This window comes from Callorhinus ursinus, unplaced genomic scaffold (assembly GCF_003265705.2).
Source record: "Callorhinus ursinus isolate GAN/ISIS: 27379988/994484 unplaced genomic scaffold, GSC_fseal_2.0 scaffold4, whole genome shotgun sequence".
Taxonomy (NCBI): domain Eukaryota; kingdom Metazoa; phylum Chordata; class Mammalia; order Carnivora; family Otariidae; genus Callorhinus; species Callorhinus ursinus.
Window position 1 is genome coordinate 39,494,635 of NW_027397066.1, and position 12,864 is coordinate 39,507,498.

At 43.2% G+C, this 12,864-nt stretch overlaps 2 protein-coding genes across 10 annotated transcripts in view; both read right to left on the reverse strand.

Moving 5' to 3' along the window:
* The window catches only part of CORIN (corin, serine peptidase), a 239,852-nt gene extending 234,921 nt beyond the window's left edge, over positions 1–4,931 (reverse strand). For 3 of the 6 annotated variants that reach the window (XM_073891619.1, XM_073891618.1, XM_073891625.1), the window contains exon 1: positions 3,406–3,883. In XM_073891619.1, coding sequence (XP_073747720.1) covers positions 3,406–3,666 — 261 coding nt within the window. In that variant the 5' untranslated portion in view covers positions 3,667–3,883. The other 3 variants (XM_073891620.1, XM_025887485.2, XM_073891621.1) reach the window with 3 other exon arrangements.
* Positions 4,932–10,592: 5,661 nt separating this feature from the next.
* Positions 10,593–12,864, reverse strand: part of NFXL1 (nuclear transcription factor, X-box binding like 1) — a 72,383-nt gene continuing 70,111 nt past the window's right edge. For all 4 annotated transcript variants that reach the window (XM_025887607.2, XM_025887608.2, XM_025887606.2 and 1 more), the window contains one exon: positions 10,593–12,334. In XM_025887607.2, the coding sequence (XP_025743392.1) occupies positions 12,161–12,334 (174 nt within the window). In that variant the 3' untranslated portion in view covers positions 10,593–12,160. The remainder of the gene's footprint in view (positions 12,335–12,864) is intronic.

A 12,864-nucleotide genomic window follows, 5' to 3' on the forward strand; every position in this document is an offset into this window, starting at 1 on the left:
TGACTGGTGTCATAATAAGAAGAAAGAACACTGAAATGCAGGGAAGGACTATGAAGGCAGAGTCTGGAGTGATAGAGCTACAAGCTAAGGAAGGCCAAGGATTGCCAGCAACCGCCAGAAGCTAGGAAGAGCAGTGGAAGGATTCCTCCACAGAACCTTCAAGGGACATGGCCCTGCTGACATTTTGATTTTGGACTTGAGTGAATAAATTTCTGTTGTGTTAAGCCACACAGTTTGTAGTTATTTGGTATAGAGCCCTGGGAACCTAATACAGCACCTATCCTAGCTAGTCCTAAATATGTCTCTGCATAGTCATTCATTCACAAATAATTAGTAAGTACCAACTATGCAGCAGGCATTCTTTTAGCAATGAACAAAAACACAGAAAAATCTCTGCCTATGTGGTGCTTCTATCTGAGAGTAGGAGGACACAGAAAACAATCCAAATAAAGAGGTAAAATATACAGTCTGTCAAATGGTGATAGGTTCAGGACGGGGTCCTACAGAAGAAGGCGGAGGTGCTAGTTTCAAATCTGAATAAACTGAACACTCTTAGTGGATTTGAGGCAAACGTGGAACCTAGTCTTCTTGTCTGGTCATTCTTATAAGAAATCAACATGTCAGGGCACAAGGGAGATAGAAGAGCCTCCCTCTATTAGATTAGAGTTTCTGCTCTAGAACTAGGAAAACCACCAGCCATAAAGGTCATTGTGAGGGAAAAAGAACAATACATTACCAAAAATCATCAAGGCTGAGGGGAGAATGCCCAAGGACTCTGGCTAACTCACACTTATTGACTGATTTATAAAGGGATCTAGCCATTTACCATTCAACAAATGCCCCAGCAGTGTCAGAGATGCCAACAAAACAGAAGTGATTTAGCAATACAAAACCACTCTGTGGGAGGAAAAGAAGCAAAAGGAAGCACTGCACAGAAAACCTGTATCCTCCAAGAACCTCATTCAATTACCACTCAAGTAAAAGAAAGCTCGAGAGGACATTCCATATTGAAAAAGATGTTCTATCAACATAATATGGTAACCAGTGGTCACATGTGATTATTGAGCACTTGAAAAGCGTCTAGTGAGAGAGAAGAACTGAATTTTTAATTGGATTTAATTTTGATGGACTTAAGTAATGACATTAATTTTAAATAACAGTGTGTGACCAGCAGCTACTCCATTGGAGAGCACACCTTTAGAATCACAGAAGCCTGGCTGTGGAGAAAAGCCTGACAGACTCAGTAGGTCTGCGATGAGACCAGTTCTGTTAAGTAAAAATAGGTTAGGGAGACTACTAATATGGTAGTATTTCTAGGACATATTCATTTCCTTAATCCTCACTGCATTCTTATAAATGGTCAGTAGTATTATCCCCATTGGCCGGATGAGGACATTAAGGTTCAACAGAAGTATCTGACTTGCCCAGAGCCTTGTAACTTTTAAGGGGTAAAGCCAGAGATTTGAATTTAGCTTAAACATCAAAATCCATACTCTCCTCTCCGAGGCATATGAGCTAACAGAAGCTTTCACTCTTGTGACTTCTTCCATTGCTACCCCCATTGAAAAACAGTCTAAAACACAAAAGCGCATGCATGTGTATGTGCACATGCATGTGTCTGAGTAGATTTCATGGAACAGGTTAAGTCTGAGAGCTTCCTGTGGATCTAGTGTTCCATACAGGTCAGTATTCTTGAGCCAACTGGCCCCATTTTCTACTTGGCCAGGCAAAGTGGAACGCCAAAAACCCTGATGGGGCAAACAGGCTGCACGGACACATGCTTGTCAAATAACTTATTAAGGCCACAGTGGAACATGAAATAAACCTTCCTCCCTTGGACCCATTCAGGAAAATTCTGTATGGCAAGACCATTCCCTGGTCTTCAGGGAATGCCCATTCCCCAACAGTAGAGACACTCAGAAACCCTGAAAGCCCAAGTCTTTAGGTCTTTATGTCAAGGGAGGCTAGAGGTAAGACAAAAAGGAAAAATGAGCAACCAAGTACCTCATTAACAGTATGGGGATCTGAAAATACAGATTTTAGAGCATGAGGATGCTATCTGGAGATAGCAGGTTGCTCAGCTTCTCCTCCAATCTCCTTCCTGTCTACCCCCCGACAATGGAGAGGGGCAACTGAGGGGCTTGCAGGACAACAGAGCCAGCAAGTGCTGAAATCCAGGCAAAACCATGGTGGGAAAGGTGGCTCTTCCAAAATGAAACCCCAGCTGGTGTGTGCTGATGGCACTGAGTCCCTAGATCTCTAGTCTAACCTTTCAATCCCCAGGAATCTGGTTTTGGGGACTAATTTTTAGCATAATATCACATACAAACAAAACTATGGGGCACCAAATAATACAAACAGGCAGGTGAGTGTTGTATTGTGACTAACAAAAATGGATTTTATGACTTTCTTTTTTTAAAAAAATGCATTGTTTCTTCTCATTCTCTCCGGGTTATGCCAAAAATTAATGTTTTGCAACATCTTTGATTTCAACACCTTCAGCTAAAATGTGCGTTCTTGGACAACGATCCTGACTTCGCTCCCTTTCTGGTAGCAGTCTGGCATTCCTTAGCAGTTTCATTTCCATCAGTAAATTCCTTTACAAAAACAAAACCAAAAAACCCTACAAACTACAAATGTGCATATAGAAGCCGCCGTACTTAGTCTTATACACGAATTAGGCTTCGTGGCGCCTTGTTCTCAGAGGTTTGCCGCGGGAGGAAAGCTCCACTTGATCAACTGCGAGGACAGCTTTCCTGGGAATGCCCAACCCGGCGGCTTTCCCGACGAGCTCGCCCCTCGGAGCGCCCGGCGCTCGGGCTGGGAATGACCCGCAGTGTAAAAGGGCCTGCACCGCCATCCACCGGCCCCGAGCCGGTGGCACCAGGAGCCGGGCGCCCGCCACGGGAGCTGGGGAAGAGTCCCCACAGGATCCGACACGACACCACCTTCCTCTCGGCCGCTCAGCCCTCCGAGTCCCCGCCCGCAGCCGGGACCGAGCGGCAGTGAGCGGATTCTGGGACCCTCCTGACACCGCAGAAGAAGGGCAGTCGCGAATCAGACCCTATTCCTGGGGACTCAGACCAGTGAGGACCGTCCGTGATGCTCTTCCCTACCTTTCCTCTCCAGAACTAAGGGCAGTCTGTCCCTTTCCAGGACGCGATCGGAGCCCGCCAAACCCGCTGGCGCCCCGTGTGCCCCAGCGGATTTGCGCCAAGACAAAGTTTGCGCTCTGGGGGCGCGGGAGTTCCCGGCACGCCGCAAGCGGGACCGGTTATGGAGTGCCAACGCTCAGAGTGGGCCAGTGAGCTCCAGGCACCAGCTGGTCGCGGGGGGAAGCGAGCGCGAGTCCGGGCTCTGAGAGGGATGGAGACCGAGACGCGCGCAGCTGGAAAGCGAGCTTACGTCTGGGGTCGGCGGGGCTGCTGCGCAGTGCTCGCAAAGGTCGGGCGTCAGCGACGCTGGCTCAGCGAGGAAGCGGGGGACCCCCGGGGGGCCGGTCGCGACACCTCCTACTGCAGCCTCCGCCGGCGCCCGCGTGCCGCCCAGTCCACTCGCTGCGCGCAGGGCGCCCAGCCGAGGAGGGACTCTGTAGGAGACGTGGAGGCGGGGAGAGCGGGGTCTCCGGACCGACCCGACTCTGACGCTGAAGGAAACTCTGCCCATGACCCTGTGAGGGTCGCGGACGCTGAGCGCCCGGTAGAGGATCCTGCGCCCGAGGACTGGTTGCAGGGAGCTCAGCGCCGGGCTGGGGAAGCCGAAAGCTCACCGACGGCGGGGGAGGAAGGTGGCACGGAGGGACGAGGGCGCAGGGGAGGGAGGGGTTGACCCTGAATTCAACCGGACTGAGAGGTCATCCGACCTGTTTGCGGACAATCGCTGTACGTGGATCTTACCTGCTCCGGGGCCCGGGCTGGGCGGTGGCGCTCTTCCCGAGTCAGGGCAGGGGGCTGTTTGCTAGAGAACATGTCTCGCTTTTTCCTCTGCCCACTCTTATCCTGGTCGCTGTTCTCTCCTCTTCGTGCCCTGCGGGGGATGGGCTGGGGGGCGAGGCGTACTAAGGACGCCTTGCTCCTCACTCAGTAAGAGATAAGTTAAACTTCAAGGGGAAGGGGCCCCACATTTTGTCTACTCGACAGATCCCACCCGCGGACCACTCCCTCCCTTCACTCCCGTCTCTGGGTCCAACCCTTAAGAGCCCGTAAGGGCAGATCCTCCGCAACCCCACCTCTTTGCATTCAAAATTCCTCTCCAGGGGCAGAGGGAGAGCCAAGCGGACTGCTGGTTCCCCCACCCCACCAAATTTACGCCCCAGGAGGGCAGCAAGAAAAGGATGAAACTTGAAAGTTTGGGCTGTGGGAGAGTAGTTGGGAGCAAAAGAGTTACTTCTCTGCTCGCCAAAATCTCCTTATCCCATCCTAGACCATTTTCTTTTAGCCAGAGCCTAGCCAAGTAAAAATCAAAATAACTGCAGGCACTGGCAATTAAAGGCCAAATTTGTTTTCTCAAAAAAAAAAAAAAAGATTCAACGTTTTGAAGGCCGGCATTATTTGCATTAGGCAAATAGAAACTTGCCCTCTATTACATTTTACATGAAGAAACTGCTTTTGCAAGACGCCCGAGACTTTGCTGAGGCTGCAGGGATGTGGGAGAACCTCAGGCTGCTTCTATACACCTAGGTGGCAATTTCCTAGGGAGGAATCCACAGGCTGCAACCGAGAGGCCAACAATTCCACTTTTCTGTCATTCATTACCATCGGCTCTCCAGACACATCAAGGAGGGAACTGCAGGTATTTACAACCGTAAAGATTACTTTACCATTTGAAGCCCAAGACAGTTATCACATGTTCGGGGAAAGGGGGCAGGAGAATACATTGCATTTTTCTTAAAAATGAGTTTTCATCCAACTTCAGTCAAGATCTTAATGGAAATTTCAAAAATGACTCATGAGGTCATTGAATAAATCCATCTCCATTTTTCTGGTGGAGGCCATGCATAGTCAACAAAGTATGTATCAGGTACCTGCCCCTTGAATATTATTGCTGGGGTCGGGGGAGTATACATTTGTAAAATTGGAGAAAAATCAGTATTTTGTTTCTGAAATGAAAAAGTAAAAAATATTGCATGTGTATAGTAAAATAGTGTTCCAAACATCAGACCTGTAATCCAGCATCTGAAAAGTTTATCATAATTCACAAAAACTAAGCTCTTGGTATTTGCGGCAAGCTTTGTGCTGAGCACCATACATGCATTCTCTCAGTTCTATCAACCACTTTCTGAGGTATTATTACTTTTACTTTAGAGATGAGAAAGATTTAGGGAGCCAAAGTAGCCAGCCTAAGCTAGCCAAGTGCTGAGCTGGGATGCCTGGAAGCAGTGTAATTTCAGGCCTGTGTTCTTACTAAAATACTGCCTCATCAGACCTCATCACTACTGCAGGGACACCAACCTGAAAACAAAGAGCCTAGCGGATTATTCAGCCAGGTCTACCTTGAGCAGATCTGAGCCCCAGTTAGCTCAGTTTGCAAAAGGAGGGTGGGATTTAGTCCTCAGTGTTTCTACAGGCATTCTGAAGGCAAGTATAAATTGTTCACCTCCTTTCTCTTCCACGTTCTGCCCTCTGGTGGAGGTGCTACCGGAACTGTGAAATTAAAGTATCTAAGTCAGTGGATTTGAGATCGCCAGTGTGGGTAGACAAGTGTCCCTCTCTCTTCCACAACTATACTATGTTCTGAGAACTAAAGCTGCTTACATTGCTGATGTAAAATAAGAATTCTTTAAGCTTCTTTCCAGCAAAAAAAAAAAAAAAAAACCCAACTAGTTCTCGTTACCAGTGCACCAGAGTGAATACTTGAAGTATTGTTAGTATGAGAGTAAACATCTATTTTTAGACTTCGTAACAAAGGTTTATAATGTAAGAAATCACAAAAATGTGAGAAGTCTCCTAACATATCCAAAGTACTTTGACTATGCAGAGGGCCCACAGTAATCTTCAATGACCTATCTGAATTATTCCTTTTTAAAAATTTGCCACATTTGCTTTTCAGCTTAGAGTGACAACCATCAGTTAGTTTCTTAAAATATTTTAATTTCACAAGAAACGTTTCCAGCTGTTTGAAATTTTTATTGTCTAGCATTATATCCAGCTAATTAGATAATTTAAAAGAAAAAATACAAACCTTGAAGAGATTTGTGGGGAAATCAACTTAAAGGTTGTGAATATACCTCTAGAAAGGGTGATTTTAGAGATCAAACTTTGGTCACATATATTACAGGCCTACTTAGTGCGTAGTACTACGAATGAAGGCAATTTGACAACAAGAGATATTTTAAAGAGGCGGCCAGCATCCCAGGATGATAGTAGGCAAGCAGTCCTAAGATAGAGATGCTACCCTACGGCTTATTTAGTTACTCATTCAACTAATACTCATTCAGGATTTGCTAGCTGCCAGATGAACAAAATAATGCCCTCACAGAACTTTCAGTCTAGTAGAATAAATACACTAAACAAATGTACACATATATAAGCTATGGAAAGATACTTGAAAATAATGTGGAATTTAGAATGTAAACTTTTTAGCTGCTATCTAAAGATGCTGGCTTTTTAAAAATATTAAAGAGCAAGAAACAGGCAAACTGGAAGTTTACCTGTTGCAGGGAGGGGAGAGTTTTTTTCAGTTTAAAAGAAGAAAAAAGACATACCTATATCTGCACACTGAAATATTCTGCATATTAAAAGTAGCCTGTGTAGACATTTCGTTTACTGAATGTATTACTAGGACACAATCCCCTCCTCTAATATACCAGAACAGTCGTTTGGGAAGAAGTTAGTAAGAATTGGCCCAGCGAAAGTTCCAAAGGAATTTTATTTTAGCGTCCTCGCACACCTAGTGCTGTTCCCCTCCCCCCACCTGGGTCCCTTACTGCAATTTGTCAAAATGCCGCTACCTTTGGCCAGCATTCTGCCTGGTCTTCCCAGGAATAGTGCGCCCTCAATGACAGCGACCCCATGAGCAAAAACTGAGGTGCCTCAGTTCACAAGATTTCTTTTTCTCTGATTCATGAATCAATTTGTAACAGAGGTCTTAAAATTATGACATTAAGTCACATTTATCCATTATTATAGCTAAGATTTTCTAACCAGTATGTTCCAAGTACTTCACAAAGTGACTTACCTATTTTGTTTTTTGTTTTTTTTTAAGATTTTATTTATTTATTTCACAGAGAGAAACACAATGAGAGAGGAAACACTAGCAGGGGGAGTGGGAGAGGGAGAAGCAGGCTTCCCGCTGAGCAGGGAGCCCGATGTGGGGCTCCCAGGACCCTGGGACCATGACCTGAGCCGAAGGCAGACGCTTAACGACTGAGCCACCCAGGCGCCCCTATTTTGTTTTTAATTCTTAAAACAAACCTAGTTTCCTTTCTTGTAAAATGCGAATACACAGGCTATGTGAGAATTTTTAAAATGTAAAGTGCTTTAAAATAGTCGCAGACACTAAATAGCTAACGTTTAAATATCTTTTTTTTTAAGATTATTTTATTTATTTATTTGAGAGAGAGAGAATGAGAGAGAGAGAGAGCACATAAGAGGGGGGAGGGCCAGAGGGAGAAGCAGACTCCCCGCTGAGCAGCAGGGAGCCCGATGCGGGACTCGATCCTGGGACTCCAGGATCATGACCTGAGCCGAAGGCAGTCGCTTAACCAACTGAGCCACCCAGGCGCCCCTAATGTTTAATGTTACTATTTTACGAGAGGAAACTGAGGCTTACAGAAGTTCGGTAATTGCCCGAGATTTCACAGTTAGGAAGTGGCAGAACCAGAATTGGAGCCCAAGCAATCTGGGACCAGACTGACCTGTTAAACCCTACCTTCTGCAGCACGATTATTAAGAGAGTAATGAAAAATACCCAAGGAGCTTACAGCCTAGAATTACATTGTGAATTCATTCATCCGTCCATCAAATAGCGTGCATTGCAGTGGGTTGAATACTGCCCCTCTTCCGCCCCCAAAATTTAATGTCCCTTTGGAACCTGACAATGTCACCTTCCTCCTTTGGAAATAGGGTCTTTGCAGATGTGATTAGTTAAAATGAGATTATACTGGCTCAGGGTGGACCCTAAATACAAAAAGTGTCCTTATAGGAGACAGAAAAGAACCCATACACAGAGAAGAAGGTCATATGAAGATGGAGGTGAGATTGGGATTATGTCTACAAGCCAGGACAAGCCAAAGACTGATGCCCACAACCAGAAGCTAAGAGAGAGGCATGGAACAGTTTTCAGTGTCCAGAACGAACCTACCTATTTTCACTTTGATTTTGGACTTCTGACCGCCTGCCTGTGAGAGAATAAATTTCTGTTGTTTCAAGACTGTTTGGGGTAATTTGCTATGGTAGCCCAAGAAAACTAACACCAGCATCTATTATGTGGCTAGGCATGCCCACTCTGGGGTTACATCAGTAAACAAACTGCACTCCTGCCCTCGTGGAGCTTACATTCTAGTGAAGGAGATGAGACAAATAAATACATAATACATTGACAGGTATGGTGCTACGAGGGAAAAATACTGTTAAGATAGAGGATGGCCAGATGATGGTAAAAAGGGAAGGTCTCTCTAAAAGTGTTTTAACTCAAATGAATCTAGACTGTGGAATTTCAGGCTGTATGTGGGTGATTCTTCACAGTACCACATAAATACATGCCCCCACATTGAGAACTTAGCAAGAGGGGCAGCACAGCAAATAGGAGACCTAAACTTCCTCAACAGACCAAGATTCTGCAATACATGAAAATGGTGGGGCGCCTGGGAGGCTCAGTCGTTAAGCGTCTGCCTTTGGCTCAGGTCATGATCCCAGGGTCCTGGGATCGAGCCCCACATCGGGCTTCCTGCTTGGCGGGACGCCTGCTTCTCCCTCTCCCACTCTCCCTGCTTGTGTTCCCTCTCTCGCTGTGTCTCTGTCAAATAAATAAATAAAATCTTTAAAAAAAAAAAAAAAAAGAAAAGAAAATGCTTTTCCAGGTGGACACCTGGTCTCTTGTCCCTTAAGAGTTTCTGGATAGCCGAGGGGTTCCCAGCTCCTCCCTCTCCCCACCGCCAAATTCACATCTTTTCAAGGGGGTGCTTCTTCCCTCTATGCAGCTCACCAACTTATAAGTAGACTCTACGGCCCAAGGCTTAGGGTGGTCTAATCACTGCCACTCAACACAGAGGACGACTTCTGCAGACCAGAGAAGAGACATAGCTGCCCTACATCAATTCTAGCTCCAGAGCTTAAACATCTGCCTCACTTTCTAACATCCAGGGATGGGCAAATGTAACAGGTGGAGATACCTGGGTCATTTGAAATAACATGAAGAGCCAAAAGTGCTTTACGTCATCTTTAAACATTATGACAGATACTTACCTGTGTTTAAAATTTTTAACATTCATAGCCATGAAGTTCAAGCATCAGACTTCTTTGCAAAAAGCAAATGTTTTCAATGTTTTGCTTCAATAAAGTTCCTCTGGCAATTTCAGCAAAGACTATACCAATTTATTTGAGATTATCTGAATTTAATTTGGACTTGAATAGGGAAATTGAAACAGAAACACTTTTTAGATCAATCCCTAAAAGTTCAAGCTGAAAAACTAAAAATTTCAACATAAATATGCCCCAAATTTCAAATAGTAAGCTCATCCAACTTTTACAATGACACAAAGTGGAGGAGTTTGATAAGGCCAACACATTCACAATTTTATCTGTGTCGTTCCTAGTGGCTATTTGCTAACTTTTTCAGTCCTTCTCTAATTGGTTCAGATTGAAGCAAAAAAGGCCAAAATGTACTGCTTTATTTCCCTCAGAACAAATTCATGTATATATTTAGGCCCAATTGAACTGCATTTTGACCTTAAAGAACTTATTTCCTCTATCCTGTCTCATTCACTCCCCTTCCACTCATCACACAGCTATGTCCAGGGCTTCCTCACACCTGCTACTCATTCAAGGGCATTCAAGGGCATTCAAGGGCGGTGGGGAACTAGAGCCCAGCCTCAGCAGCACCTCCAGCCTGGGCTGCCTCCCAACCCACCTCCCTCCCCTCCCCCTTACAGTCTTGTCTCCACCAGCAGCCAGCAGCGAGTCATCTTAAGGACAGCAACTATTCCCCCACTGACAACCTTCCAACACCGCCCACTGTGACTGGAATAAACCCTAATTCCTCACCATGGTCTATGGGGCTTCCGGACTTGGTACCTGCTACTTTCCCTCCCTCATGGACTTTTCCCTCAGATCTTCAAATGCAGATCATTCGGGTCATAGTTCGGATGTCCCCATCTCAGCAGGACTTTCCCAATCTAAAGCTGCTAGTGACCTTTCACCCCCTTTTTCATCACTTTCTGTACCATTTCATTTTTAAACACCACTTATCACACATGAAAGGATGTCTATTGTATTGAGTATCTATTTCCTGCCTGCCCTCTTCCGCTCCTTACCAGCTCCCCAAGAGAAAGGATCAGGGTTATCTCTAGTACCTACAAAGTACCTAACACACAGGAAACATGTCTGTTGATTAAATAGTGTGTAACTTTAGGTAAATTAATGAAGCAAATAAAAAACAGTAAACAGCTTAATTTATTATTCATTCATTCAATCTCCTCTCTCTGCTCACTAAATTCTTCCCCACAAATTAGAAAGAAAACTAGCCAGAACAGAAGCCCAAGAAACAGATAGGAAACAGGCTTCAGGCTTGTTTATTAGGCCGAAATTCTGAGATACATGAAAACAGCTCCCCAGGTAGACACCTAGTTGTTCAGTCTTTAATATTCATCTTAGAGTAAAGAAATGACTTGAGTGTAGCAGCTCTAATTTAGAGCTTCTGAAACACAACCCAGGTACTCTAGCATTGAGAAAGGTATAAAAGAAAAAAAATCTGAAGTCAAAACACAAATACCATAATGAAAGGAATGACTGCCCTTTCATTTTAGACACTAACACTAGATGAAAGAACAGAACATTAAAAAATTTTGCATTAAAGTCAGCAAAGTTTAGAAAGCCTTCTTTGTACTTGTTTAAAACATACTTCTATACTTTTTAGTGTCTATCAATAATTATGTATTGCATCAAGTATTAGAGATTTTATACAGTGATATTAACACCTAGCCTAAAATTATAGGCTCCTGACTCTAATTTTATTACTATTAGATAATAGTAAATATTCTAGGTTACAAATTTGGCATGAAAAATTTTAATGAAAACATTAAGCATACAAAAATTAAATAGCAAAACCATTTAAAATGACAATTCAAAAAGATTTGGCTTACTGATATTTCTCTATCAGCTTGTTTTCATAAGAACTGATTACTTCCAGCTGAAATCTACTTACAGGATCATGGTAAGAAGAAATGAGAATAAGTATATAAAGCTCATAAGCCCTGTGCTCAGCATCTATTGCTCATAAATACCAGGTTTTTTAATTATTACTTTGAAAAGACACATACAAGTTTTACAAAACATGCCAAACTTCAGGTTAAATGCTTCTTACACAAGAAATAGCCACATGTGAGGAATCTAGCCTGGCTTTTTTTAAAAAACAATTATATTTTCCTCTGAGGTACCTACTACATAAAAATTTATTTCAATAACTGATAAAAATTCCTCACTAATAAACCAATTTCTGGAATCTAATTATATAGCTTCATGTTACAATTTAAGAGGTCTTTTAGAGAATAAAGTACAAAGTTACATGATCAAGAAACCATGATCAAGAAAAGTACCTTTTAATAAGTAACCAAAACATTGTGACACAGTCCTTTTACTGCACATATGGCTCAGTTTCATCTTAATTTTGCAAAAAAAAAGAAAGTTGGTTTGAAACAGGAAGTGAAACAACTATGTTAAACACAAGGAAGCACAATGAACAACTGACGTGTTACCCTGCCACTGGCTATGGCTTATGAGATATTTTACAATTTCAGTCATGCTTTTACTATTAAAAATGTTATATTGCCACTTCTAGTATGCTAATTAAGATAAAGCTCAACATTCTGTCCTTTTAACAACAGCTGGAAGAAAATAGAGAGAGGAATGTGAATAGATATGTTCTACAGTATACACTTCCTAATATTCCAGAGTGAACAACTTATCTAAATCCAATCTGAGGTATATGAACAGATCAAAAGTTTTTAAGCCTCATCGTGGACTATGTACCATGCAAACACTAAAACCACAAGTGTACACGCTGGAAGGAGATAATATCTGTATTTCTGCCATAGTGTTAGCTCAACTGCCACTTCATCTTTTTTCCTGTTCTTCTTCCGACGACCTTTCAGTCTGTTTTCAAAAGCCTCCAGTTCAGCCTAAATCAAAAACCAAAACAGTATCATTTTTATTAAATTCAATACATACATTGACTTGAAATTTTCCAGATGAAAATAAATCAATGTGCCAAATGTTTTAATAGTAATGGTATGTAATAAATACATTGATTTGATTTTTTCAAAAAACTCTATCCATTATAGACTGTATTCAACAAATTCATTTAGGTAAGCAGAAAGAGAAATGGGGGAGTAACAAAAGAGATTATTTCAGATCTAAGCCTGACTTTGACATTATTTATTTTTATTTTTATTTATTTACTTAAGATTTTATTTATTTGTCAGACAGAGAGAGAGCGCGCGCACACGAGCACAAGCGGGGGAGCGGCAGGCAGAGGGAGAAGCAGGCTCTCCACCACACCAAACAAGGAGCCCAACATGGTCCCAGGACTCTGGGATCATGACCCGAGCCAAATACAGATGCCTAACCGACCGAGCCACCCAGGAATCCCTATTTATTCACTTTGAGTTTCTTTGAAGGTTTTATTTATTTGAGAGAGAGCATAAGCTGG